General features: G+C 40.3%; 1 protein-coding gene across 4 annotated transcripts in view; it reads left to right on the top strand.

Annotated features, from left to right (window-relative positions):
* sorcs2 (sortilin-related VPS10 domain containing receptor 2) overlaps positions 1 to 25,972 on the top strand; it is a 569,963-nt gene that overhangs the window by 504,833 nt on the left and 39,158 nt on the right. For all 4 annotated transcript variants that reach the window (XM_048531558.2, XM_048531550.2, XM_048531562.2 and 1 more), the window contains 8 exons: positions 2,265 to 2,382; positions 7,161 to 7,294; positions 8,973 to 9,086; positions 16,319 to 16,490; positions 20,031 to 20,217; positions 20,333 to 20,466; positions 20,568 to 20,691; positions 24,394 to 24,506. In XM_048531558.2, the coding sequence (XP_048387515.1) occupies positions 2,265 to 2,382; positions 7,161 to 7,294; positions 8,973 to 9,086; positions 16,319 to 16,490; positions 20,031 to 20,217; positions 20,333 to 20,466; positions 20,568 to 20,691; positions 24,394 to 24,506 (1,096 nt within the window). The remainder of the gene's footprint in view (positions 1 to 2,264; positions 2,383 to 7,160; positions 7,295 to 8,972; positions 9,087 to 16,318; positions 16,491 to 20,030; positions 20,218 to 20,332; positions 20,467 to 20,567; positions 20,692 to 24,393; positions 24,507 to 25,972) is intronic.

Here is a 25,972-nt window from a genome sequence, read left to right as displayed (position 1 = left end):
AAGCTGATGCTGCAGTGTGGTACTGAGGGAATGCCGCACAAGTGGAGGTGCCTTCTTTTGCATGACAGATTAATACAAGAGTCTGTGTGCTCTCTCAAGTGGATGCATGCTATCAAATGGAGTTATTATGAGGAAAATAGGAGTGATTCCAGGTGTTGGCCACTGTTTATCCCTTCAAACATTACAAAAAGAAATGAATCTGGTCATTATCCTCTTGTAAGTGGCACGTTACTACATTCAGCTTAGCTTCCATTCCCTATACCAGTAGCTGTACTTCGCAAATACTTCATTGGTTGTAAAGTACTTGGGATTTCCTGAAGCTGCTTTTCGTGTTTGTGCATAGATAGTTGTTGCTAGCCAGTTACTAGAGCTAAACTGTTTCAGCTGTCGTGAGTTGTATCTGTACCATCTCTTAGCAGCAGGGATTTTGGCATAGTCCCACAACTCTCCCACTGAGTGCAAAGATAATGCACTTAATATCATTCAGGTTACGATTGACAATGTTAACGGAGACTATTGATTTAATTTGAACATTCCTTTGTCTGTGTGATATAACAGAATCCTTAGAGTATTTAAACCACAAAGAATAACCAATTTTAAAAAAATCCCCTACTGTTAGCATGACTTTTGATGATCTAAAAGAATGAAGATCTAATCGAAGCAAATTTGCTGTTAGGTAGAGTAACCTGTGCTTACACCACAATATGTCAGCATAATTTGACCAGATATAGGTTTGTCTCACTCTCATCAAGGTCTCCCTCAGCAAAGAGTAAAAGGAAGGGAGCCAAACCCATGCTGCTGTCAGTGAGCACCAAACAGTTAGTCACTCAGAAGGAATCGCCTTTGTTAGACAACTGACAGCAAATTATCAATGAACCAGGAGAAAAATAATGACAATTAACTCATAAATGAAAATATGCAACCCAAAGATGAGTGCAGCACATGTAGTTGTTAAAACTAAATTACCCACATTTGTTATTTTGTCATTATATTTTAAACAAATGTGCTGATGAGTACCTAAATCTAGACTTCAATCAGTTTTAACCTGGAGGTTTCATCATTAAAGCATCCATCACAATGCACATAAACCTATGCCAAATCCAAATTTAGTTGCTTAAATTGAGTTTGAATAATGCAGGGCTTTGCTTCGTGTGGGGTTGAATTGAGCAGGAAAATAAGATCACCCTTGAGTTGGGTCAGTTTCTTTCTGGTACAACAGACTGGGAATGTTAGTGCGATTGGCATGGTTTGACTTAGAGGCTGGTCCTCACTAGTGTGAAATGACGAGTGAGTATGAAAATGTTAGTTTAGAAGGTTTGCCTTACTCTGCATTCAGACAGCCCCTGTGTGCTGCATGGACAAGTTCCCTTCTCTTCTCCATCAATCAGTATTCTTGGATAGTCCTGTCAAAGCCTCATAGAGAGCAGTTTCCTGTTGGTTTGTACCTCCCCCCAGTGGAATATTGAGAAAGTGCACTTCATGATTTTGGCACCAGAGAGCAAAGATTTGCAAATGCCCTTTAAAAAGTCAACTTACAAGGGCGACTTCCAATGTTTCTTTGGGAAGTTATCAGCTGAGTGTAAAGAATGAATGTTAATGAAGTTCAGAAAGAGGAGAGCATTGTTGAGAATGCTGCACAAAATTCACATTCTACATGTTGATTCTCCTCACATAGAAGAAACATCCTTTGCAAGATAAATGAAGTGGAGCCATAACACATCTTCACTTCGTCCTCCATTCTCTCCGCCTGAATTCTCCTATCCAACACCATTGTGCTTACAGATGTTGCGTGTCAGGTGTCTAAAACAAAATGTACTTAAAATCCCCCCAAAGTAACATGTATAATGATGTAATAGTACAGACTTTTTTTTCAAAAACGTTGCTGAACAGCCTTTTCTGTGGTCTGAAAACTGTCAAATCTGTTCCACCCACTTGCCCTCCCACACTGCACTGGTTTCAGGGTGGAAGGTACTGCAAGCTTTTTGTAAATGAGAACATTTCAGTAGGGGATGAATTGCTACAAAAGACAGTTTACTTTGTGATATTGGATTGGCTTTCTTTGTAAGTTTGTCACGCAATGTTCTAACTATTGTGTTCACACACAAAAGGCAAGGTTTTGTTTTGAAGTACTGCACAGGGTAGTGTGGATTAATGAATTGCTAGATACGGAGTGAAAGGCAAGTACAGAAAGAGCCTCTGCATTTTGTATTAATATTGTTTTGTACACAGTTTGGAAAATCTCTCTGTGCCCTTTCTGTTTTCAGGATATTTGGTCACATCAGCTTCCGATCAGACTGGGAATTGGTAAAGGTGGACTTCAGACCATCCTTTAACAGACAATGTTCACCTGATGATTATGACTCATGGGATCTCATGAATCAGGTATTACAGGCTGAAACAAAAAGGAGCTCAAAAATACTGAACTCTTTGCTGGACACACCTGAAAAAATCATAATCTGGCTTTTCTGTTTCTTTTACGCTGGTTAGCTGAGATTCTGCAGCATCTGCGGTTCCTATTATCTCTTATCTACAACACTTCCTTGCTTTGCTTCAGATTTCTAGACATGGCAATTTTCACATTTTGATCATGTCAAGTTGGTCTATTTGTCCATTACCTCTTCCAACAACAGGGGTTTCCTGCTGCTTACAACAGGGAACTTCAGCACCCCTGAACCATCCCATAACCCATGCTTGAGGTGGGAGGCTTGGGGACTGCCAATGTGGTATACTGTATCCACTGTATCCGGTGTGGCTTCCTCTATATTGGGGAAAGCAAGCGGAGGCTTGGGGACCGCTTTGCAGAACACCTCCGCTTGGTTCGCAATAAACAACTGCACTTCGCAGTCACGAACCATTTTAACTCCCCCTCCCATTCCTTAGACGACATGTCCATCATGGGCCTCCTGTAGTGCCACAATGATGCCACCCGAAGGTTGCAGGAACAGCAACTCATATTCCGCTTGGGAACCCTGCAGCCCAATGGTATCAGTGTAGACTTCACCAGCTTCAAAATCTCCCCTTCCCCCACCGCATCCCACAACCAGCCCAGCTCGTCCCCTCCCCCCACAGCATCCCAAAACCAGCCCAGCTTGTCCCCGCCTCCCTAACGTGTTCTTCCTCTCACCTATCCCCTCCTCCCACCTCAACCTGCACCTCCATTTCCTACCTATTAACCTCATCCCACCTCCTTGACCTGTCCGTCTGCCCTGAGCTGACCTATCCCTTCCCTACCTCGCCACCTATATTCTCCTCTCCACCTATCTTCTTTTCTCCATCTTTGGTCCGCCTCCCCCTCTCTCCCTATTTATTCCAGAACCCTCACCCCATCCCCCTCTCTGATGAAGGGTCTAGGCCCAAAACGTCAGCTTTTGTGCTCCTGATATGCTGCTTGGCCTGCTGTGTTCATCCAGCTTCACACTTTGTTATCTTGGATTCTCCAGTGTCTGCAGTTCCCATTATCTCTTAGCAAACATTTACCTGCATTTCAATGGAAAGAAAAGACATTTCATACAGCATTGTTGCCAGGTGGTGTGCCACTCCTGGCAGCTGAGTGGCTTGGACAGACACTTAGTAACAGGTTCTGCTCATGGCTGTGAGCAGGACCAGGAAAGTAGAAATGAAAATATTGACAATATTCAGGGCATACGTATGGAGCTGAAATTCTCGCACTATTTTGGCAGATTCCTGCAATTGCATCATAATTTTTGCTGGAGTTGCTGAAAGAACCGCAGGATGTGTAGATTCCTGGGTCCTTACAAGACAGAGGATGGGGATGAGGAGGAGGAGGAGGGTGGAACAGGCTTTCAGCCCTAGACTGGAACATGCCATTTAGTGAATCTATTAATCAGCTCACCCTTGTTGCATAACAATAGATTTTTAAAAAGCCTATGCCACATTTGGTTCCTCAGCATATTTCAGAAATTCTTCCACTACAGCTTTGTGCTCATTAGTCTATATGTCATAAGTCATACAAATCATCCTTGATTATTGTATTTCCTTGGTACACACACTTCTAATTTCTTGATTTATGCCATGCCCCACAACTGTCTACACCTACAAACTATGCCTACAAATGTTTACTGCTTTGGATGTTTCATAAATCAAGCCAAACAGGTTCTACATCATTTTCTTCTTGTCTGAGATCCTTTCTCGGTAATACACTGATACCATCCCTTATTATCAGCACCACACCACTTCCTTTAACTTCTTGCCCATGCATCCAAAATGTCATATATCTTTTAAAGATCAGCTCCAAACTTTCAAGGCCCTGCTGCCATGTCTCTGTGCTGACTACTAAATCATACTCTTTTACTTCTGTTAGCACCATCAATTCACAGATCTTGCTGTGATTGGTGTGTGCATCCAGATAGACTGCATTTAATTCTACCTTTTTAACACTATTCTTTAAGTTGACTCAGGCTGATTTGCAGAGTTGTTTCAGTCATTTTTTTAAATACATTTATAGCTTTCCTACTTTCAGTAACCTGCTCTGCCTTTTAATCCTATCTGAATTCACTCTGAAGTTCCCATCCCTTGATAACCTAGCTTAAATCCTGCCCAACAGCACTGACAAGTTTTCCCAGGTGGACATTAGGTAAGAACAGAGGGCGGGAAGCTAGGCCGAGGCAGGGCAGGGGGACCCAAAGCCAGGGAGGATGAGGTGTGGGGGTGTCTGGGGGTGTGGGTGTGGGGAGGTGTGGAAGAGAGGGCAGAAGGAGGCAAAGTCAGGATAGGGGAATGAAGGAGGAGACAGGATCTAGGCTGTGATGATTATGATAAAGCAGAAACGCCAACTTAATTAGAAGAAACAGACCATCAAAATAAAGCATTGGAAAAAAAATTAACTTAAGCAAGGCAACCTAAAGTGAAGACTTGCTTTATTAACAGAATTATTGTAAACACATACATTTTTAAATGCAGAAACATTAAATTATTTTCCACTGATTCAGTTAGTTCATGGAAGTTCGGCGATGTGTAAAATTTATTTGAATATAAATTCCAGCAAAAAAAACTTCTGAAAAGTAACACTATTTTTTTCATTTCAATATGAGCCTAAATTGCCAATTGTCCTCACGGCAGAAAAATAGTTAAATTTTACTGCTTTTTGTAAAGCCCAGTAACGTAGACACCATTGATAAAATATGTGTGCTGTATCACTTCTACCTAAGTCAGCTCAAAATGCATAGTTGTGAGAAATTGCTTAATATAATCTTAAGAGTTTAAGTACTGAGAAATATTGCAATTAGTCACTGGTGTGTTACACATTCAACCAGCGACTGTTTACAGCCTGCAGGTCAAACAAGCAACATTTCAACAAGAACAATAGTTGGCATTAGGCATGGAGAAGTATTAACTGTGAATTACCTGGATATACTGTATTGTAAACTTTGTAAGATTAAGTAAAGGAAGTATCGCTATTAAAATGTGCTCTCCCAAATTCTTTAATTTCAAATCATGTTCCATATTTTTCAAAGTTGTGGGTCCTGCATTTGAAATTGTAGCTTACAGCATGCTCTCGGGAGCCTGGCTTCAGAAGGCAGTTTTTGCTTTCAAGTGCCTTCAAAAGGTCTTTGTATCAGCTCTGGCTGAAGCTGCTTGCAGTGTTCCTCGCTTCTGGCATTATTATAACCTGCAAATGGAATGATGAGGACAGTCATTCCCTTTGCTCTCGCTGTCCAATCCCCCAGGCCCTGAGTCTTAATATACGACAGATCCTCGTTATCCACTGGGATAGGGGCATAGACCTCCTGTGGATAACAAAAATCATGGATACTTCTATAATGTAAGTCTCCTCTCTACGATGAAGGACACACAATCAGGTGGGTTGGGTCAATTGGGAAGAATGGACTGAGTCTGGGACCAACTTCCTGAGTGCGCAGTTCCACAGGTAGAAAATCCATGGATAATGAAGAGTTAGTGTAGCTTTTGAATAGTGGCAGAAAGGTCGGGAAAGGGAGAAATCAATCAGTAGCTTTAACCAATGGAGGAGATGGTATATGGGAATCCTGCAGTGACATTCTATGAGTTACCACCAAGTGAAAATATTCCAACTTGCCTGCTGTGGGTAATGAAAACATATATTCTTTCTGGATAGATTTGTGATTTTCCTAACCGAGTGCACAGTGAAATGTCCATCCCCAGTCTACATGACCAATGTAAATAGAGGGGAGGGTAATTTACCAAATGTACTCCCACAATAGGAGAGATGACAGCCCAGTGGAATTATCGGTGCCCTGTTGATCCAGAAACATAGGTAATGTTCTGGGGACCTGGGTTTGAATCCCACCATGACAGATAGTGGAATTTAAATTCAATACAAAGAATCTGATGATGACCATCAATCCATTGCCAACTATCAGAAAAACCCATCTGGTTCACTAATGTCCTTCAGGGAAAAAAACTGCCAGCCTTATCTAGTCTGGCCTACATGTGACTCTGGGCCCACAACAATTAGGATGAGCTGGCCTAGCCAACAACACCCTCATCCCATGAATGACTTTTTAAAAAAGACACCATTTGATGTTACCATTTTGTTACCTGTTCTGTGCAATTTTTGTCAAATCAACAATTAGTTGTTATGAGCTGGGATGCATAGCTGGTTAGAGTAGAGTAGATTCTCTACAGTGTGGAAACAGGCCATTCAGCCCAACAAGTCCACACTGCCCCTTGCAGCATCCCACCCAGATCCATACCCCTATAACTCACAAACCCCTGAACACTACAGGCAATTTAGCATGGTCGATCCACCTAGCCTGCACATCTTTGGACTGTATGAGGAACCCAGAGCACCCAGAGGAAACCCACGCAGACATGGGGAGAATGTGCAGACTCTGCACAGACACTCATCTGAGTCTGGAATCGAACCTGGGTTCCTGGCACTGTGAGGCTTGCAGTGTTAACTACTGAGCCACCGTGACAGTCTTGTAGGGTTTGTGGAAACAAGTTCAGTAGTATCATTCCAAACAGAACTGATTCAAATCATGAAGGGAAAATGCACAGTGCTATGGGGATTAAGCAGGGGAATGGGAATAATTAAGTAATTGCACCAAAGAGCCAGTGCAGGCACAATGGTATGAGTGGCTACCTTCTGTGCTCTATCATTTTGTGGTTCTATAATATATTAACATGTTCATACTAATCATCAGTATGTTTCTGCTTAGGATAAGGATTGCATCATGGGAGAGCAGAGACAATTCCGTAAACGAAAAAGATCCTCATGGTGCATTAAAGGAAAGAACTTCACGTCAGCCCTTACATCAAAACTTTGCCAATGCACAGAGTTTGATTTTGAATGGTAATTATCTGTTTCTTTAACAGTTTACCCTGGGGCCTGTCTACTATATTAGAATAACAAATAGCAAGATTAGAAATTGCTTCATATAATCTTAAGAGTTTAAGTACTGAGAAATATTGCAATTCTTGCCCTGTTTAGTTTATGCTTTCATTGTGAACACTAGCCTATGTGTGATATGCAAAAATAAACATGATGGAAGTAGCTAATAATTATTAGCTTGCAGGAACAGCGAGCGGGTTTAATCACCGATTACTGTTTACTCTCTGATGTTCCCCAGCCTGTTCCATATTTCTTGCATTTCTGGTATTTTTTTAAAATTTCACAGGTTCGATCCACAGTTTTTTCCCACAATTGGTGGTATGGTGTTTCTTCAAAATTCTCCCCTTCCTTTTCAATAATTTTGACTTCCAGTTACTCCATAAGCTTAATGAGCTGGGAACCCTGATTTCACCTCCGTCTCCATGAGCCCATTGAATGTATTCTAAATTCCACTCTCATTGAAATCAAATAATTAGCACAAATTGAAATTTGAATTACTGAACTTTTAGTTCTGTGAAGCACATGCTAGGCATGTATTTTCTGTAAAACACATTATGGGAGTGGAGTTTGTGTAGTTTAGCACTTAGTCATAACATATTGAAACAGTGATGTTGTTCTGAATCATTTGATTAAATATATCCAAAAGATCTGCCTGACAAATCATGTGAGTTCATCACAGAACTGCTGTAGTTTGTTTCCATCTGACACCAACCTGCGTTGAATTAAAAGAGAAAATACTTTGCAGATATTAAATGATGGCTTGCACAGAATGAGCTGAATTTTAAGCCATTAACTTATCTTCATTTTGAGATAGTAACAAATGGATGCTCCTAGTAGAGAATCTTGTGCACAGAAATTTGAGGGGCATTATATTCTAATTTGAGAATGCTAGTTTGCAAATCTATCCAGCCATTCCTAAGAATTCATGTTCGATGCCATATTGCCAATGCTGTTGCTATTTTGCAACATGCTTCAGGTTTTTGTAATCAAGGCAGTGTGATTTTCATAGAGTTGCTGAATATACATTTGCAATCAAGCTGTGTTGACATCATGAAGCTATACACAAGGACCTTGCAAAACACTTGGTAAATGTGCAATTCTAAAAATTTACTGCCCGTATTATCATCACGTAAACATATGGTGATTGCATTCCAATAGTTTCTTCAGTGTAGGAATTAAAATGTTTCAACTACATTTTGTATTATATACACATATCGACTTATACAGCAACAAAATGCAATATATGAAAATAAACCAGACATGATCATTTACTAAGTAGAGATAAGTTTGGAAATCAACTTCAAATTCTACTCCCGATAATTAGACCAGGCACATGCTTACCACTGTGAAGCATTGACAAGGTAAATCAAGTTACGTTAATTCGATGCCTTAATAAGGAATTTCTACCTCATTGTATAACACCCAGCCTAGTGGGGAGTTTCTTTACTGTACAGGTTATATTGAATTCTAGTGTAAATATTCAACTTGACACCTGTTCTAGAAATAACAGGAAATGAAATAATCTCTATAAAGGCCATCTGATGCTCAGCATCAATTTTACACCCATACAATTATTTTAGTGTTGTTTCAACACTTTCACCTATTTAATCTTCATTGACCATTGTTGCACCTTTTGCAGTGACTACGGTTTTGAACAACAAGCTAATGGCAGATGTGTCCCAGCATTTTGGTACAATCCAGACTCGCCTTCTGAAGACTGTAAATTTGGACATACATACACCAAAAGCTCTGGGTAAGTACCAAACATGTCAAAAAAGAAAAATTTATAATTCTTTGTCTCTGGTCCCTCTACCCCACGCAGGCTTTGTGTATGTTCGTACCATTTTGGTTACAACAACCTTCTAATTAAAGGGCAGTTTTTGTTGAAGATAAGACAGTTGGTTCCCCCTATGTGTTTCTTCTCTGTATTGATGAATTACCCATTTGGATATGAGTCTCGTGGAATAAATTTCAACCTTCACTACCTGGATAGTAAAGAATTTATAGTGACATCCCAAAGTATTTTGGAACCAAGTGCCTTTGCAATGTAGTCATTCTTTAACCCTAGAAAACACAGCAGTCTATTTCAGCACAATGAGACTCCACAAACTAATATGTAAACAACCAGATAAGGCCACTAAATGTAGGAGCAAATATGGCCCTGGCCAGTGGTGACCTTTGCTTGGTACCTCCCCATGATTGTAGCAGATCATATCCTACCTCTGTAAGTTATACACAGTGGAAGCTTCTGAGCTAGTGGCTGTGAATGTGAAATGAAGTGATGGTGTCGCATCTTCATCATATCTGCCTTTTCAGTATTCTATCATAACCAAGTTTCTCTTCTTAACTGTCTGGAAAAGAAAAAAGACATGAGGGTAAGGGTATAGTACTGTGTTATTTGAGGGGGAAATGTAAAAGACGTGTGTTAATAATAGCATCAGAGAATGTAGAATGAGAGATACATGGGATTTGAAAATAATGCCTAATCATCAGAATACTGTCATCTCAATGATTTCAACACTTCCACTGGACATTGCCTCAACAATTCTTTTTCCTATATTAAGCGGCACTGTTTCCTAATATTATTTGTCATAATTTATGCATAGAATGTGGACATTGATGGGTGGACCAGCATTTATTGACCTCCCCAATTGCCCTTGAGAAGGTGTTGAGGTACCTTCTTGAACCAGTGTAGTCTGGCTGATGTAAATAGAGATCCACGATAGTGTTAAGGAGGGAGTTCCAGGATTTTGATCCGGTGACAGTGAAGGAACAATAATATATTTCCAAATCAGGATGGTGTGAATTATGGAGGGGAACCTGCAGTGGTATTCATTCCAGTCGTGACAGTTCTAACATTCTGACAAGGCTGTTCTCTTCAGCTTAGTTTCTGTGACCTCCAATTTTGTAATGCCCTTTCCTGAAAGAGAGATGATACTGTGATGGTGATTGGGATTTACTACTGATGAAGGGGTTTCCCATAACCCCGTCACCAATGGGAGACCAGCTTAATTTCTGTCAGGGAGACCTGCTGCTCCTAGTGTCCTCACGTTACCACTAGTCTTGGAATTCCACCTTAGAGAGCTGCCAGCCAATCAGCAACGATGCCCCAAGGTCTAGCCGGGGAATCATCATGGAATCTCTGAACACTAGGTTTGGTGAGATTGTGGATTTCTGGGAAGAGGGTTACCAGATAGCGGGGTTGACTTTCACATGCTTCTGCAACTCCTGCAGCCCCATTCCTGATGCAGATCCCTCTATCAGGCAGAACGCCACTCCTCTCTGAGGAGATGCTGTCAAATCCAACTGAATTTGGTGGTCAGTCTTAGGGGGTTTTGGGAAGCTCTGTGTGTGCCATAAATCTCGGAGCCAACGCTAATGAATAGCTCCAGAATAATTGCTTTCAAGTATAGCATTAATATGAATCATCAACATCCCGTACTGCCAGTTGGCAGGAATCCTGTGTTGGGCCCATGCCAACCCAAAGTAATTTGGTACAGCTTTCCCGACATCAGGAATTACATGCAGCTATTCCTGCCACATTCTCTCAGGCCCCTGTTTCCCCCATTCTGCCATCATGCCTCCTCTGGCCACCCAGTGATTCCAGTGAATGGTATAGTCAGTTTGGCTGATGCTTCTGTCATGGTTGAAGTCATTGTTAAATGCATGTGGTATGAAAATGAGGCTTGCAGCAGTGCTAAGAGTATGGATTAAGTAGCACATGGATATTAGGTGTAAACTCAGAGATTGTGGCTTGGTGATTGATGGGCTGTAATAAAGCATTGTTCTGGAGTTTGTATAATATGGCATCCTTGTATTGACCTACGCACCAATCTTTGTGTTCCCCACTTTTGATTGTGTGTCTAAATCGCCTCCTTTCCATCTCCTCTTCTGAGATCACCAGCGCAGCCCCCAAAAAACATTGGAGCCCAGCCTCTCCCATGTTGTCATTCCTCAGTTTTTCCAAGTCACTTCAACCTGACTCTGAGCACCTGCTCCAACATTACCCGTAGAAAAGATGCAACTAGTTTTAAGTGGTGTATTGATTCACTGCTGAAGCTTTCAGGCAATGAACAATACAGATAGTAGTGACTGAAGACACAAATCATTCAGTGGAGTAGACAGCATGAAGTTAGCGTGCTGCTGACATGACAGTGACCTGGCATGCATCTTGATCCCTGTGCCTGCTTTCAGGAACCATGCAATTTAACTGCCATCTTGTATAAACAGGTCAGTTAGGCCAAGGCAGCATGACAAGGAGCCTGTCTGATATTTTAAATGGTGATCTGAGCGACCAAATGATTGTCGTGGTTGTAAGCCTTCCTGGTGAACCAGAAATGGGACTAAAACATGCACACATTTTTAGTATACTTCTCCAGGCTTGATAGAAATAAGGGATTCAAATGTCTGCTGCCAATTGGCTTAATCTGATATCCAAGGAATAACCTTATGGAACATTGAAAACACCTTGATGCTCAATGTTGTGCTTTTGCTTGCCAGCCTATTTTCATTTCCTGCCTGCTTTTCTATGAAAAACACTCTGGATGCTTGTGAAAGAGCCCCAAGAATTAAAACAAAGTGGTAGTTTTCAAATCATAACTACTTGCCGTTTGAAAAAGATTTTCGTTACTGATTTTTCTGCCTGTTACCTTCTCTCTGTGTGCTCTGATTCATGATGTTTCCACAAATGGGCATTGTTTTTGCCGTCTACTCAGTCCAGCTCATTTTTATACCTGTATTAAAACTCCTCTAAGCATTTTCTCCTGTAAGGAAACATCAGTCCCAACTTCTCCAATCTTACCATGCAACTGAAGATCCTAATGTAAGATGATGGCCATTTTTTTTGGAGTTTCTCCTGTTTTCACACTGTAATAGAGGAACTGAGCAGAAACTCCAGTGGAACACTACAAAGTATATTTTCAAAACGCATTCTTGAGACGTGAGCATCAATGTTAAGGCCAGGATTTGTCACCATCAGTGCTGGTGCTGAGGCCTATTCCTCAACCATTCAGGCCGTGTGGTTTTGGTACGCCCACAGTGCTGTTACAAAGGGAATTCCAAGATTTTGACACTCCACCAGTAAAGAAATGAGCAACAAATGTTGACCTTTCCATAAATTATTATTACACAAGAGCATTTTAATAAAGTGCCTGCTTGAGCAACACCCCATTCTGAAGCAGTTTGGTGTGTGACTCGGAAGAGACTTGCAAGGGGTCATTTCCATTGCGTCTTGCTGTTGTTCTGGATGGTAGAGGTTGCAGGTTTCAAAAATGATTTCAAAGGGGCTTGGCAAGTTGCTGCAATGCAGCTTGTAAATTCTTCACAATCCTGCCTTTGCATATCACTGGCAGAGAATGGGGTGTTGCTCTAGCAGGCACTTTGTTAAAATGCTCTTGTGTAATGACCATTTTTGGCAAGGTCAACATTTGTTGCTCATTTCCAATTGTCCCGGAGTAGGTCATAGATCTGTATAGCACGGAAACACACCCTTTTGTCCAAATCACCCATGCTGACAAGACATCCTAAATTAATCTAGTCCCATTTTCTAGCATTTGACCCATATCCCTCTTTCCCCTTCCTGTTCATTTACCCATCCAGATGTCTTTTGAATGTTGTAACTGTACCCGCCTCCTCCACCACTTCCCCTGGCAGCTTATTCCGTACACGCATCACCCTCTGCATGAAAACATTGCCCCTTAGTTCCCTTTTAAATCTTTCCCCTCTCATCCTAAACCTGTGCCCTCTAGTTTTGGACTCCTCTACCTAGGGAAAAGACCTTGGCTATTCACCCTATCCATGTCCCTCATGATTTTATAAACTTCTGTAAGGTCACCCCTCAGCCTCCAATGCTCCTGGGAAAATAGCCCCAGCCTATTCAGCCTCTCCCTATCGCTCAAACGCTCCAACCCTGGCAACGTCCTTGCAAATCTTTTCTGAACCCTTTCAAGTTTTACAACATCTTTTCAAAACAGAGAGACCAGAATTGAACGCAGTATTCCAAAGTGGCCTAGCCAATGTTCTGTTTAGCCAGAATATGACGTCCCCACTCATATACTCAAAAAGGTTTTTCGGTGTTATTTGGTGTTGAGCTTCTTGAGTGTTGTTGCAACTGGCAACTGGAGAATATCCCATCGTGCTGTGACTTGTGCCTTGTAAATTGTGTAAATTGGTTTCACAGTATCAGAAATGAGTTATTTGTTCAACTTGCTTTTGTAGCTGCAGTATTTATACAGTACTTATTTGTGTAAAAGTAAATCTTGTGTAATAAGTGACTCCACAACATTTGGCTTAAAAGAAGTTTTTTTTTATAAAGTTTATGGAAAAGTGACCTAAGATTTTCAGGATTCAAACTGTTTTCTAATTACTGATGGCTTACTAATAATTAGTCCGATTCTTTAATTTAAAGGTGCAAGTGGACATTTACAAATTTTCACTCTTTTAATTCTTCTAGCAGTCTTCCATCCATTTGACAAGCCTAATGCATACTATTTGATGTATCACAATGCCTTTCAGAGTGACAAAGGCACAAATCAATTTAAACTGGAGAAAACATTGGCAGAATGGGTTAACAAACGTTAGCAAAATGGTCATATCGCCTCTGGAGCCATCTGACTCTATGCCATTAAAAATGTGAGGAAGAATGGTATTTCAGAATTCAGTGCTAGGTAGTGCACAAGATTCAGGGGAGATTTGATACCCCCTCAGAAAATGAAAACTTCACAGCATCTGCCACCTGACCTTGATGATAAAACCATCAAATTCCACTGTTTTGTCATCCTGCATTGTGAGAAAAATGTGCATTGATTGGCCAACATTAGTGATAGCAGTGAAAGTCAGATAAACATGAACAAGCCAACGAAAATGACCATTGCCTACACTGATGGGAAAGCTGCGCTTATAAAGACATCTGGTCATAACACATTGTGGCTCACAGCAGTTCCATCTTGCATAGCGGATGGCACAAAATTAAAGGTGATGATGATATTCAGTTGCAAAACCCTCCCAAAGAGAAATTTCAGAAACACAAATCCCCTTGTCCACAAGAAATGCTGGATAAAGAAAAGTGGTTGCAAGAACTGGAACAAAGAGATGTGGAAAATAAGACTACACAAAGAAAAAGTTTGTTTATCTGGGACATTTCCAAATCCCACTTTATCGATGATTGTCTGTGATGTGTGATTGACCAATATCATGTGGGAAAGATTACTTGAGGCCTTGTGAATATTGTTCAGCCCCTTGATGTGCGTATATTAGCTCCCCAGACTAAATCTGAATGATGCGGACCAACTGAATATTGAAAAGCAGAAAAACATTCACTAACGGTTGAAATATGCTCTTTTTTCATTTTCACTCCATGACCCTTGGATGTGGCACCACAGCTGGAAAGTGCAACTTGCCTAACTCCAATATAAAATGTTTCTTGCTTTGGAGAATGTCTCAACATAGGGAACATTCCTTTTCCTTCTTTAGTAGCACTACCAATTTGCCAGCTATCTAACTGAGGCAGATTAACTCTAAGAAGAGGGACACTGCCTTACTTGACCTCCTAACTAGCTGTTGTAAAGACAGTGCTGTCCCAGGTCCAATCACCATCATGGATTCACGCCCCACTTTCAATCTTCTCAGCTCTTCAATGAAATTCTAGATATTGTTTACAATGATTTATGAGATGCTAACAGAAAATCTGCCACACATCATAAAGGGAACGATAGAGAAGTTAAAAAAGAAATGATTTACAGAGGGGATTAGAATATTGCTGCAAATGGTTGTTGAAGTCCAGAAATCCTTTAAAAAGACCTTTATGTAATTACTTGGAAAAGATGACTGGAACTTTTCCATACAGTAAGATTAGACAAGGTGGTTACCAGGAAGTAAGGCTCCACAACAGATGTGATGAGCAAATGCCCATTTTTAATGCTGCCTTTTCCACAGTTCTGCAGAATGTCCACATCCACTCAGAGATCTCAAGTGTGAAAGCTGAGATTTCTGCCTTTCTTCATGGTTTTCTTCACTTTTTATTCTAAGTCCTTAAGACTGACAAGTGAATGACCTCTCACCAGACCCTAGTTTCTGTGAACTTGGTGTTATGTGTAGCAAATAACATTTGACCCTTCTTTGTAAAGTCTGCAGTGCTAAACTATCCCATTCCAAACTACCATTATAAGTAAACGGTATAAGGCTCAGAAGTAGCCAGCAGTGCATTGGCAACGAAGGCTTTGGTCAGCAATGTGGCTTACCTTCCCAGTAGACTGTAGGCTTTTTGAGTTGCTTATCTGTTGTTCTGTTGCTCTGAAATCTGATTTTGATATACGAAATGGGTATGCACTGTAGCACAAGAGCCAAGGCTATGACAGAAGTGCTTCTTTCTGAGGTGTTTTTGCAATAGAAGTGTGACAAATGAGGTGTTGATCAGCCTGCTGATAGTTTGTTTTCTTTCAGAGTCCTGTGATTGCTTGTGAATTTGGTAATCTTGCAGCCTCCCAATCGTGGTGTTTTAGAGTAATTTTCATTAATGATTTTCTCTCCATGTTAGGAAACATAGAATCCCTACAGAACTGATAGAGGCCATTTGACCTATCAGGTTTGCACTGACTTTCCAAAGGGTATTGCAGCCAGACCAACTCCCCCACGCTAGCCCTGTAATCCCACATTCACTATGATTAATCCACTTAGCCTGCACATTTTTGGGCTGAGAGGAAACCCACTGAGCCACAGAGAGCAAACTGTAAATAGTCACCCAAGGCTAGAATCAAACCTGGGACCCTGGCAGTATGAGGCAGCAGTGCTAACGACTGTGCCATCTCGGGACACTTCTTTTCACCCAGCGTAGACATCAAGTGAGAGGAAGATAGAAATCAATTTATATTGTACAGAATCATACGCCAAACAGTATATTTTCCCCCTTTTCTTCTGTTTCTGCACACATCGTGTAAGAGTATCTATAGAAGGTGGTTTGAATGCTAAAACTTTGGCTTTTCTGAACAGGTACAGGAAGGTGGCACTGAATGTCTGTAAGGGTGGCATAGACAAGCGACAGAGCTCATTGCAGCGCCGATGCCCAATAATGGCTCCTAAAGGGCTCCGTATAGTGACAAAAGGAGAAAGACTAGCAGTCAATCCTGGTGATGATGTTACATTCTTGATAATGCAGAATCAGGTAATTATAATGTTGCTGATCCTCTCTCTGTTTCTTTAACATACGCACACGCAAACAAGCATGCAGCCACTGGACAGGTCGCGTCATCAAATTTGCTTTAACTGGACTGAATCTGTCTGCAGTATAAGTGGCAACGATGACAGTAAAGGTTAAAAAGCCTGTGTAGGTATAACTGTGGTAAATATATACTCTGCGATGTAATTTGTACTGCTCATTGTACTGAGTGCTTAAGGTGGATTTTCCTACCCTATCATTTTATGATGACTTGTTGCAAAGATAGCAATGGCCCAAAATCCTAAGTGCCCCCTGGGCCTATTGAATTTATCAAGTGAATTGCTGATCCATGTTTTTGAAGATGCAACCACCAGTTTATCTTGAGATAGCTAATAATGGCCGTGATGGTGAAAATTGCCTCAGCATCTTTGATTGAGGAAAGAAGAAATTAGCCAGTGCTTTTACTCCAGATAACATTTCAATTTCTGTTTGAAGTACAGTTTATCCATTTAATGAAAAGAGGGTTGGATCAAACTTTCAGAAAGCTTGCTGACACATAGTGCAAAATTACTTGTAAGTGATGGATACCTGGACAAGGGCCTGGAACTGTACCTGCTGAACATTCAGTACTTTCAGGAGAAATGGATGTTACATGAGGAAAGATTAATTGAGAAAGCTGAGAAAACAGTTATGAAGACCTGAGCTGCCATGACTGCATGGTATAGATACCGCCAATTGTTTTTTTAATTGACCCCTTAGGTCTAAACTGACATAATAGTATACTTAGCTTCAGATCAGTACTTTGTTATAAATATGTCTAATCACTTCCAGAAGGCTGAATGGTGTGTGTAATTCCAGTTTGAGTCAGTATAATTAAATTCTTGTTCCTGATCCATGTGAATGGAAATGTTCTGTAGTGATTTCCATTATTATGAAACCTAGCTCAAGGAATAATTTTATTGAATCGCATTGTTCAGTTGAAGGAAAAGCATCTCCCCATCAAATGGTTAAGTGTTCCAGGGAGCACAAACAAAATACAACAAAGACACTCCAACATTCTCCTTCAAACGTGTCAGCATTAACATTACTGGCTGGGAAGAACTTGCTACCAGCTTTTCAAATGATGACAACTGGTTCACTCAGCTGCATCATGTTTTGACTCTAAGTGCCTTAATGATGAGGGGCAGCCGTTGAGATGGAAACATAACGGAGGAAAATCCGGCCTTTCAAACCTGGCTATCTCATAGCACATCCTGCTTCATGTGTCCAAAGATCTGCAAGTCCACAATTGGCCTGTTGGTAGAAACTTATGACTAACTTGTCATCATCTTCAAATTAAGACGATGAGCCTCTTCCAGCTGTCCCTTCCAGTTCAATCTATCCAGCCCCATCACGTGTTTCTTTCCTTCTCACCATCTTTGGTAACCTTACCTTTAACCATCAGGGCCTGGCAATTTGATCTTCTCCTTTAACACCCAGCCTTGGCAGGTCTTTCTTCACCTTCTTAAAACTTATTTCGGCTCCATATTTCCCTTCATTCTTTCTAATTTCAGCTGGGGCATGCTTCTTCTAAATCAATCCATAATTCTTCAGTGTGAAAATCATCCTAGAACAGGTTGCACTACAAAATATTCAATATCATACTTGTGTGGAAATGACAAAGCAAGTAACATATAAAGGAAGCATATTCAAATATAATGTCTTGGCAAATTATTTACATAGTTAATGTAAGAAATGCAGAGCACTCTAAAAGTTAACTACCTCTTGCCCTTTTCATGCTTTTCTTTTCTCAACCCTCAAGTTGCCTTCACTTGTTTGTGAAAACATTTGACACATATTGGCAAATGAATCTTTGGGCACTTACAGCCATCTGGCATATCTCTCATTTTCAAATGTGTGAAACTAGACTATGAGTATTGAACCACATGCTTGTCTATACCTGTTCAGATTAAGATTCAGTGAACCCTAGATAGTTTTATTCCTCCTCCTTGGCCCAGGGATATTGACAGCAAATGCAGTGCCCTTGTCAGAAATCAGCCAACTTAGTACACTGGCAAATAGATTTTATTTTAGTAAAGTTTTCCCAATTGGTGGGATAGGGAAACAGAGTCAGCTTCACCAACTTTGTTTTGTTCAGCTTTTCACTCTCTGTTGCTTATTGTAACCATTGTTTCCTGAAAACCCAGCATTAAATTTCTGACAGAAATATGTGGAAATTAGTGCAGTAATATTCATATGGAAGTGTAACTTCCCAATTTGTGCCAGTAAATTGAACCAATTACAAAGTGCTTTAGCATCAGCTGTAACTCTGACGTAAATTACAGGAATAAAATTGAGTGCATGTGTTAATAAGATCACAGCTGCTACCTTAGATTATTGCTGTCTGTAAATAGATATATTTTATCATGATTACAACATTCTATGAATAGCCTCAGAATGAACTAAATATTCAAGCTTTGGATGGTTAGTTTGCTTTGTCACTGTACATAGCTGACAATGATACATAAGTCACTAGTACTTCTTGTGAGAATGTGGCATCATCATAGCTGAGCATAACTGTTTCATTTCAGGCTTCTCATCAACAATAACTCTACATATTTGAATTACTTGATTCAAGTATTTTAATGGGATCAGGGAAAAATGCCCCTGTTAATCAATGATAAATTTACAATGATGAATTGCAGTGTATATTACAATGAATTAGAATACAGTAAATACTTCAAGGTGCTGGGCCTGTGATTATTTGATTACTTCAAACAGGAAATAAAGCTGTCTAAAATGAATTTAGTGATAGTTCAAGACAAGTGTATTACACTAAGGTGCCTGGTCCACATATTCAGGATCATTATATTTAAAGTGAAAACAAATCAAGGGTTTGGGAGAATTTCAATTCTACAAATTTCATTCTGAACTTTATACAGCAATTCTTCCAAAATCCAGAATCATGTCTGATGCTGTTTTTGCTCTCACTAAGAAAACAAACAATAAATTAAAAGGAAGAAATACAGCTCATTTTTTTCACCGGTGCACTCGCCTGGCGTTACTTTCAGTAGCATTCAGCTCCATAAGCATACCTTGCCTCAAATTCTTCATTTCTGAGCCTAGACAACCATGTGGTTATTCATCCATGGATGGCCTCACAACTAAGCCCAGTTCTGTTCTTATCTGACACCCCCGGAGAGATTGCTTGTTGCCTTGATTGAGAGGAAAGGCAGTCATGCTGATTCTTCCTGTCCCTAGTCTATTTTTGCATCAACAAAATTGCAAAACACAGCTAAAATCAGCCAGTTTAAGAGAGAAAAGATAAAACTACCAGTTCCTACACCCTGGCACTAGATCAGGATTTCCCTTTAATAATTAAGATATCCAGGGAGCCTGAGCAAATGCATTTAATGGTTCGGTATATAGTGTGCTTACAAGATCCAGTTACTTAATTTAACCAGGACTTTTGGAATGCATGAGTGACTCATGAAACCATACTAATCTCTTTTTAAATGCCAGTTCTTTATGCTGGTGTGTTGTTATGCTGTTTCTGTTTTTTGTTAGGGTGATACTTTAAACACAAAATATCAAGTGGATCTTGGGGATGGTTTCAAGGCAATGTATGTCAACCTCACACTGATGGATGAACCAATTCAACATAGATATGAGAAACCAGGAATCTACCGTGTCTCTGTGAAAGCAGAAAACACTGCAGGGTCTGATGAGGCCATGGTTTACATTCAAGTGAATTGTAAGTTTGCTGCAGCACAAATATGTACTTAAGAGCATGATGACACTCAGTAAACTGATTCATTGGGCAGCTGTACAGATGTTTTTGCTGACACATCTGTACTTGGTCTCCACAGCACCTCTCCAAGTTGTGCATCTGGAGGCACTGCCAGTCATTCGCAGGAACCAGCGAGTGAATCTGACAGCAATAGTGCGGCCCAGCAACACCAACCACACAGTCTTCCAGTGGTGGCTGGGGGACAGCCTTGAGGTAGATGTCACATTGTACATAGCCAGCTGATAATTCGTGAAATGCTATTTAAAACAAAAAGCACATAATTTTTTCCATGTTTTTGAACCATTTTTTTGCAGCCTCGTCTTACCCTAGAAAACAGTCTGATAACCAGCTTCAGTGAGAATGGTCATATTAAAGTCACAGTCCAAGCTTCACGTGGTAGTTCCATGGTTCAAGACTCTAAGGTGGTGAGGATATTTGGTAAGAAATCTAAAATGTTTATTTTGGAATGCGGGCATGTATTTTTACCTAGCACCATTTGCAATTCCTCAGATACTAAAGCAGTCCACGTTCATATGCAGAAAAGTACAAACAATATTTAGGCTTGTATTGATAAATGGCAAGTAATGGCTGCATCACTCTATAACCATTTCAAGCAGGATAGAATTTACCCTTTTCCCTTTGACATTCCATGGCATTACCATTGCGAAATCTTGAACCTTCTACATCCTGAGGACCAATATGGAATCATCATGTATGTACTAAGGCTAAAAAGCAGACAGAGACTACGGGTTCTGTCAGCTACAACAATCAACTTCTGCTGATCTACTCCAGAATCTGACATCATTCCTTGGGTTATGCATCAATCACTATGCATAGCAGGTTTCTGGTAGGATTTCCACCATTAACGTCCTATAGTGAGAGCGTAGAAATTCCGAACATTAGAATGAGCACGAGGCGATCTTAAGAGGACATCAGAACCAGAATCAGACCAACAGTCCCACTGAAAATGTCTTTTCAGACAGACAGTCTCAGCAAGAAGGAGTCTGAAAGAAAAGACTCTGCTTTAAGACTTTCTTGTCTATGAAGAAATTTCAAGGTTTTAGCTGATGATTTTTGGGGTCCATGACCATCTTATGAAGAAACGTATAGCAGGTATAGGCTATTGGCCCTTCAAACCTGTTCTGATTTTCAGGATGATCATGCTGTAACTTTATGCCACATTCCCACTTTCTGTCCATATCCCTTGCTGCCTTTTAAAATCTACAAACTTTCAATTTCTTTCTTGAATATGTTTAATGCCTCAGCCTCCACAGCCTTCTGTAGTCATGAATTCTACAGGATGACCACGCTTTGAGTGAAGAAACCTTTCTTGGCCTAAATGAGACTATTTTGCCTGGTTCTAGACTCTCCAACCAGGGGAAACGCCTTCCTACATCTAAACAGTCCAGCCCTGTCGAAACTCTATACAATTCAATCAGATCCCATCTCATTCTTCTAAAATCCAGTGAATACAGATACATTTAAATAATCTCTTCTCAAAAGACAGTCACTGCCATCCTAGGACCATCTAAGTGAACCTTTGCTGCACTCATTCTGTGGTAAGTATATCCTCTCTTCAGGAGGAAGGCAAAAACTGCACACAATACTCCAAGTGAGATCTTACCCAGGTCCCATATAACTGCAGTAAGATAGCCCGGCTTCTGAACTCATATCTTCTTGCATTGAAATTCAACATTACATGTGTCTTCCTAAATGCATGCTACATCTGCCTGTTTACTTTCATTGATTGATATATAAGGAGACCCAAATCCCTTAGTACATCCCCACTTCCCAGTATATCAGCATTGAAATAATACTCTGCCTTACTGTTCTTCAGACCAAAGTCTGTAATCTCACATTTATCCATGATATGCTGCTCAGCTATGTGTTTGCCCACATATTCAAATCTATCTACATTACCCTGAAGTCTCCTTGCAACTCATAGCCCCATCTAGATTTTGTGTTTTCAAAAAATATGGAAATATTGCATTTGCCTCCCTCATCCATGTCATTTATATATAGCATGAATAGCAAGGTCCCAACTTCTCATCTCTGTGGTACACCATTAGTCAACTCCTGCACCTTGAAAAAAGACCTATTTATATGCATCCTCTGTTTCCAATCAGTAAACCAATTCTCAATCCATGCCAGTATATTATCCCCAATTTCATGTACTTTAATTTTACCCACTAGCCTGTTATTTGGGACTAATCAAATGCCTTCATCAAACCTAGATAACAAGGTATGGAGCTGAATGAACATAACAGGCCAAGCAGCATCTTAGGAGCAGGAAGGGTCTGATGAAGGGTCTAGGCCCGAAATGTCAGTTTTCCTGCTGCCAAGACACTGCTTGGCCTGCTGTGTTCATCCAGCTCCACACCTTGTTATCAGATTCTCCACATCTGCAGTTCCTATTATCCCTTCTTGAAACCTATTGCTTCTCCCTCACCTATTCTGCACGTTAAATCTTCAAAACACTCCAGAGATTAGTTCAGCATGGATTCTTGTGCACAGTGGCTCCAAAAAGTGGCAATGGGAGATAATTTAGGAGGAAATTCCCCCCTGGATCTGTCCCTACTCTGTTTCTAAGCTATTAGGATGTGACAGGTGGTGAGAGACCATTGAAAGATGGACAAAAGAATGTGAGGATTAGGAAGAGGAGGAGGACCCTGTTTGGTCCTTTCAGCCTGCTCCACCTATTAGTAAGATCATGGCTTTAACTCCACACTTTGCTGTCTGCTTTCCTTCATTTTTGACTCCCTTGTAGATCCGAAACCGCTCTTACTCTACCTTGGAATATGTTCAATGATCCAGTGTTCCTTGGGGAGAGAATGCCAAACATTGATTACTATCTAAGAGAAGAAACTCCTCCTTATTTCCATCTTAAACGAAAGTCACCCTTTGAAGTTTTGTCCTCCACTGTCTGGATTCTCTCAAGGGGAAACATCCTAATCTGTCAAATGCCCTCAGGATCTTTTATATTTCAATAAGATCATCTTATTCTTCTCAGCTCCAGTGAATATAGGCCCAATCTGCTCAACGTTTCCCCATAACCCAACCTTTCATCCCAGGAGTCAATCAAGTCAGTCTTCTCTGAACTGCCTCAAATGCAGTTAAGTCCTTCCGTAAACAAAGTGGTCAAAACTGGACTACAAGCAATGGTGCTCAAGCAATGTGCTTACTGCTGTAGCAAAACTTCCCTACTCTTGTACTCCATTTCCCTTGCGTTCTTAATTCCTTGCAGATTCCGGATGCAGGACCTCCAGGGATGGTGCACTATGGAAAGCCTCATCTTCCAAAGTTTCCTTAAGTTTCCAGAAGCATCCTGCCCCCAATTTCAAATGTGATTGCAGAAGAGAATAGTTTCTAGCTACTGTTTTATTAAATTACTCTTATTGAGCCTTTGGAAATTTACCAGTCAGTTTGGGCCTCTTTCTAAATAGAAGAATTAAAAGCTGTGGAGGCTGGTTACAACGGTTTCAAGAATGTTTTCACATTACCCGTAAATTCACCGACCCTCAGGTCCTGATAGGGAACAGCATCAAAGGCAAATGTCAGTTTGGGAATCAACATTGTGTGCTGTAGCTTCTGACACCAATTAGCACTTGCTTGGAGCATGGCTCCCTGTGGATCCATAAATATATTATGTATTGTCAGTGGGATAAACGTCCTAATAACTAATGAAATATTATACTTTGAATGCATAATTAGAATTGTGAAATCATGTCCCATAAAATGTATGCAGAGGGACTACTTCGTAGTTAGTTCTCTAGATTAAAAAAGATGAATAATCTGGATGTTTATAAATAAACTGAAAAAATTATAGCCTAAAAATACCCCCAGTATCAATGGATGCAAAGCTATAGAGCGTGCAGACATAAATTCTTGATATACAGGTGGGTGAGTAGGTTTTCGACCTAGATCCTGTGTTTAGGAACTTGGTTCTTAAATGATATAAATATATGTTGAAACAAATTGTTATAATACTTGAGCATAATCTCATTATAGCTGAATGACCGATTCTTCGTCAAACAAAAAGTTGACAAATTGCTTTTAAGCAGAGAGTGATCTTTAAATGTTTGTAATAAACGTGGCATCAGTGTTTACCATGGTTCTAGTGCAAATTCATTGATGTTTCAGATCAGTTGGAAGTGCTACCTCTTGAATTTTCTCAGAACATCGACAGTTACAATCCTAATGTACCAGAATGGAGGGAAGATATCGGACAGGTTATATCAAGGATTTTAGCAGAGGTAATTGCTAATAACTTACCTACACCAACTGGAAATCTCACACTTGAGAGCATCTCTTTCATAATTGTGCAATAATCTTTGCAGAATGTCGGGGAGATGTTCAACATGCCAATAGCAAACTAAAATTGAAATTAAAAAAACTGGCAGCTTTTATAACGGACAGTTGATTCATATTAACAACTTTATGCTCAGTTGGCAAGTTGAAAATTCACCACAATATATCAGATATTTGGCTATCTCGATACTGCTGTTAATTGCATTCCTTCCAGGATAGCGTAACCATAGAAACAATTAAATCCCACAAGTGAATGAAAATATTCTGTCTAGTTATTTTGTATGTTTAAGCCTATTTCCACCTCTCATAATCAAAGTTAATGAGAATGCCTGGAGAATTAAGTTGATAGATCACGATGTATTGAGTATTGTAGTTTTTTGCTGCTATGATTGGGAATGTAACTATGTTAGACTAGGCCTTTCAGTTTATAGAGTTAGTCCAGGTCACTGAATCAGAGGAGTTTGCAACATCGGAAGATGCATGATCATTGCATTAACAATTTGAAAGAACAATTTACCAAATTTCATTCCCTTTCCCTGTTTTGTGTTCTTTGAAATTTTCCTGTTTCAAGGTCCTTTTTCAATATTTGCCTGTACAAAACTCAATTCACATTTCTCCACAAAGATCTGGAATTTCCTTTGGAGATCTTGAATTTCGTGGTTTTTCATTCAATCAGGTTTCTCATAGAATTCAATATCTTTACAAATTTGGCATTGTGACCTTTGATTTCCTCCTCCATTGGAAGTGGAAAGATTCTGCCTTGACCCTGAGCCTTTGACCTCGCTGAAACATTATAAACATAATGTACTCCACTTCAAAGTGACACATTTTTTCTGCTATTTCCCTCCAACTGCTTGGGAGCCTTATTGCTCATTTGTTTACATTCATACCCACCCCACACATTTGTTCATACTGGCATTGTATCTATTTAATCCATTCATTTACACAAGCCCCATTCTCCTTACTAATTGATTGTTCATTTTGTGGCCCTTGTCCTCCTCCCATTAGTTCACTTTGGCCCACCATAGAGAACCAGAGACTATCTCCTTGAGAACAAGGGAAAACCACAGCTGACTAAAGATTCTGTTCCACCATCCAACCACATAAGAAAAAGTGAACCAAGAATGAAAGTCAGTAGCCTCCAGGAGCATCAGGGAGCAAACTATTGGACTCATGAATTCATAGTACTGCCTGGATCACTAAGTGAGAGACCTGTAGTAATCATCTGAGAATCTCTCCAAGTTTCTGATGATTTCCTGCATCTTTGACATTATTATTAGGAGAGTGCTGCTGTTGCCACCAAAAGAGGAGAAAAAGAGGAGACTCCCAAGAGTTCTTGTTTTGGAAGAGTTGTGTATGAACAGATACTCAGACTCATGCTTCCCTGCAATCTCACCCTTCACTTTTCAAA

Source organism: Stegostoma tigrinum, chromosome 1 (genome assembly GCF_030684315.1).
Source record: "Stegostoma tigrinum isolate sSteTig4 chromosome 1, sSteTig4.hap1, whole genome shotgun sequence".
Lineage (NCBI taxonomy): Eukaryota > Metazoa > Chordata > Chondrichthyes > Orectolobiformes > Stegostomatidae > Stegostoma > Stegostoma tigrinum.
Note: the sequence above shows the minus strand (reverse complement) of the source record. Positions and strands in the feature narration are given on the sequence as shown.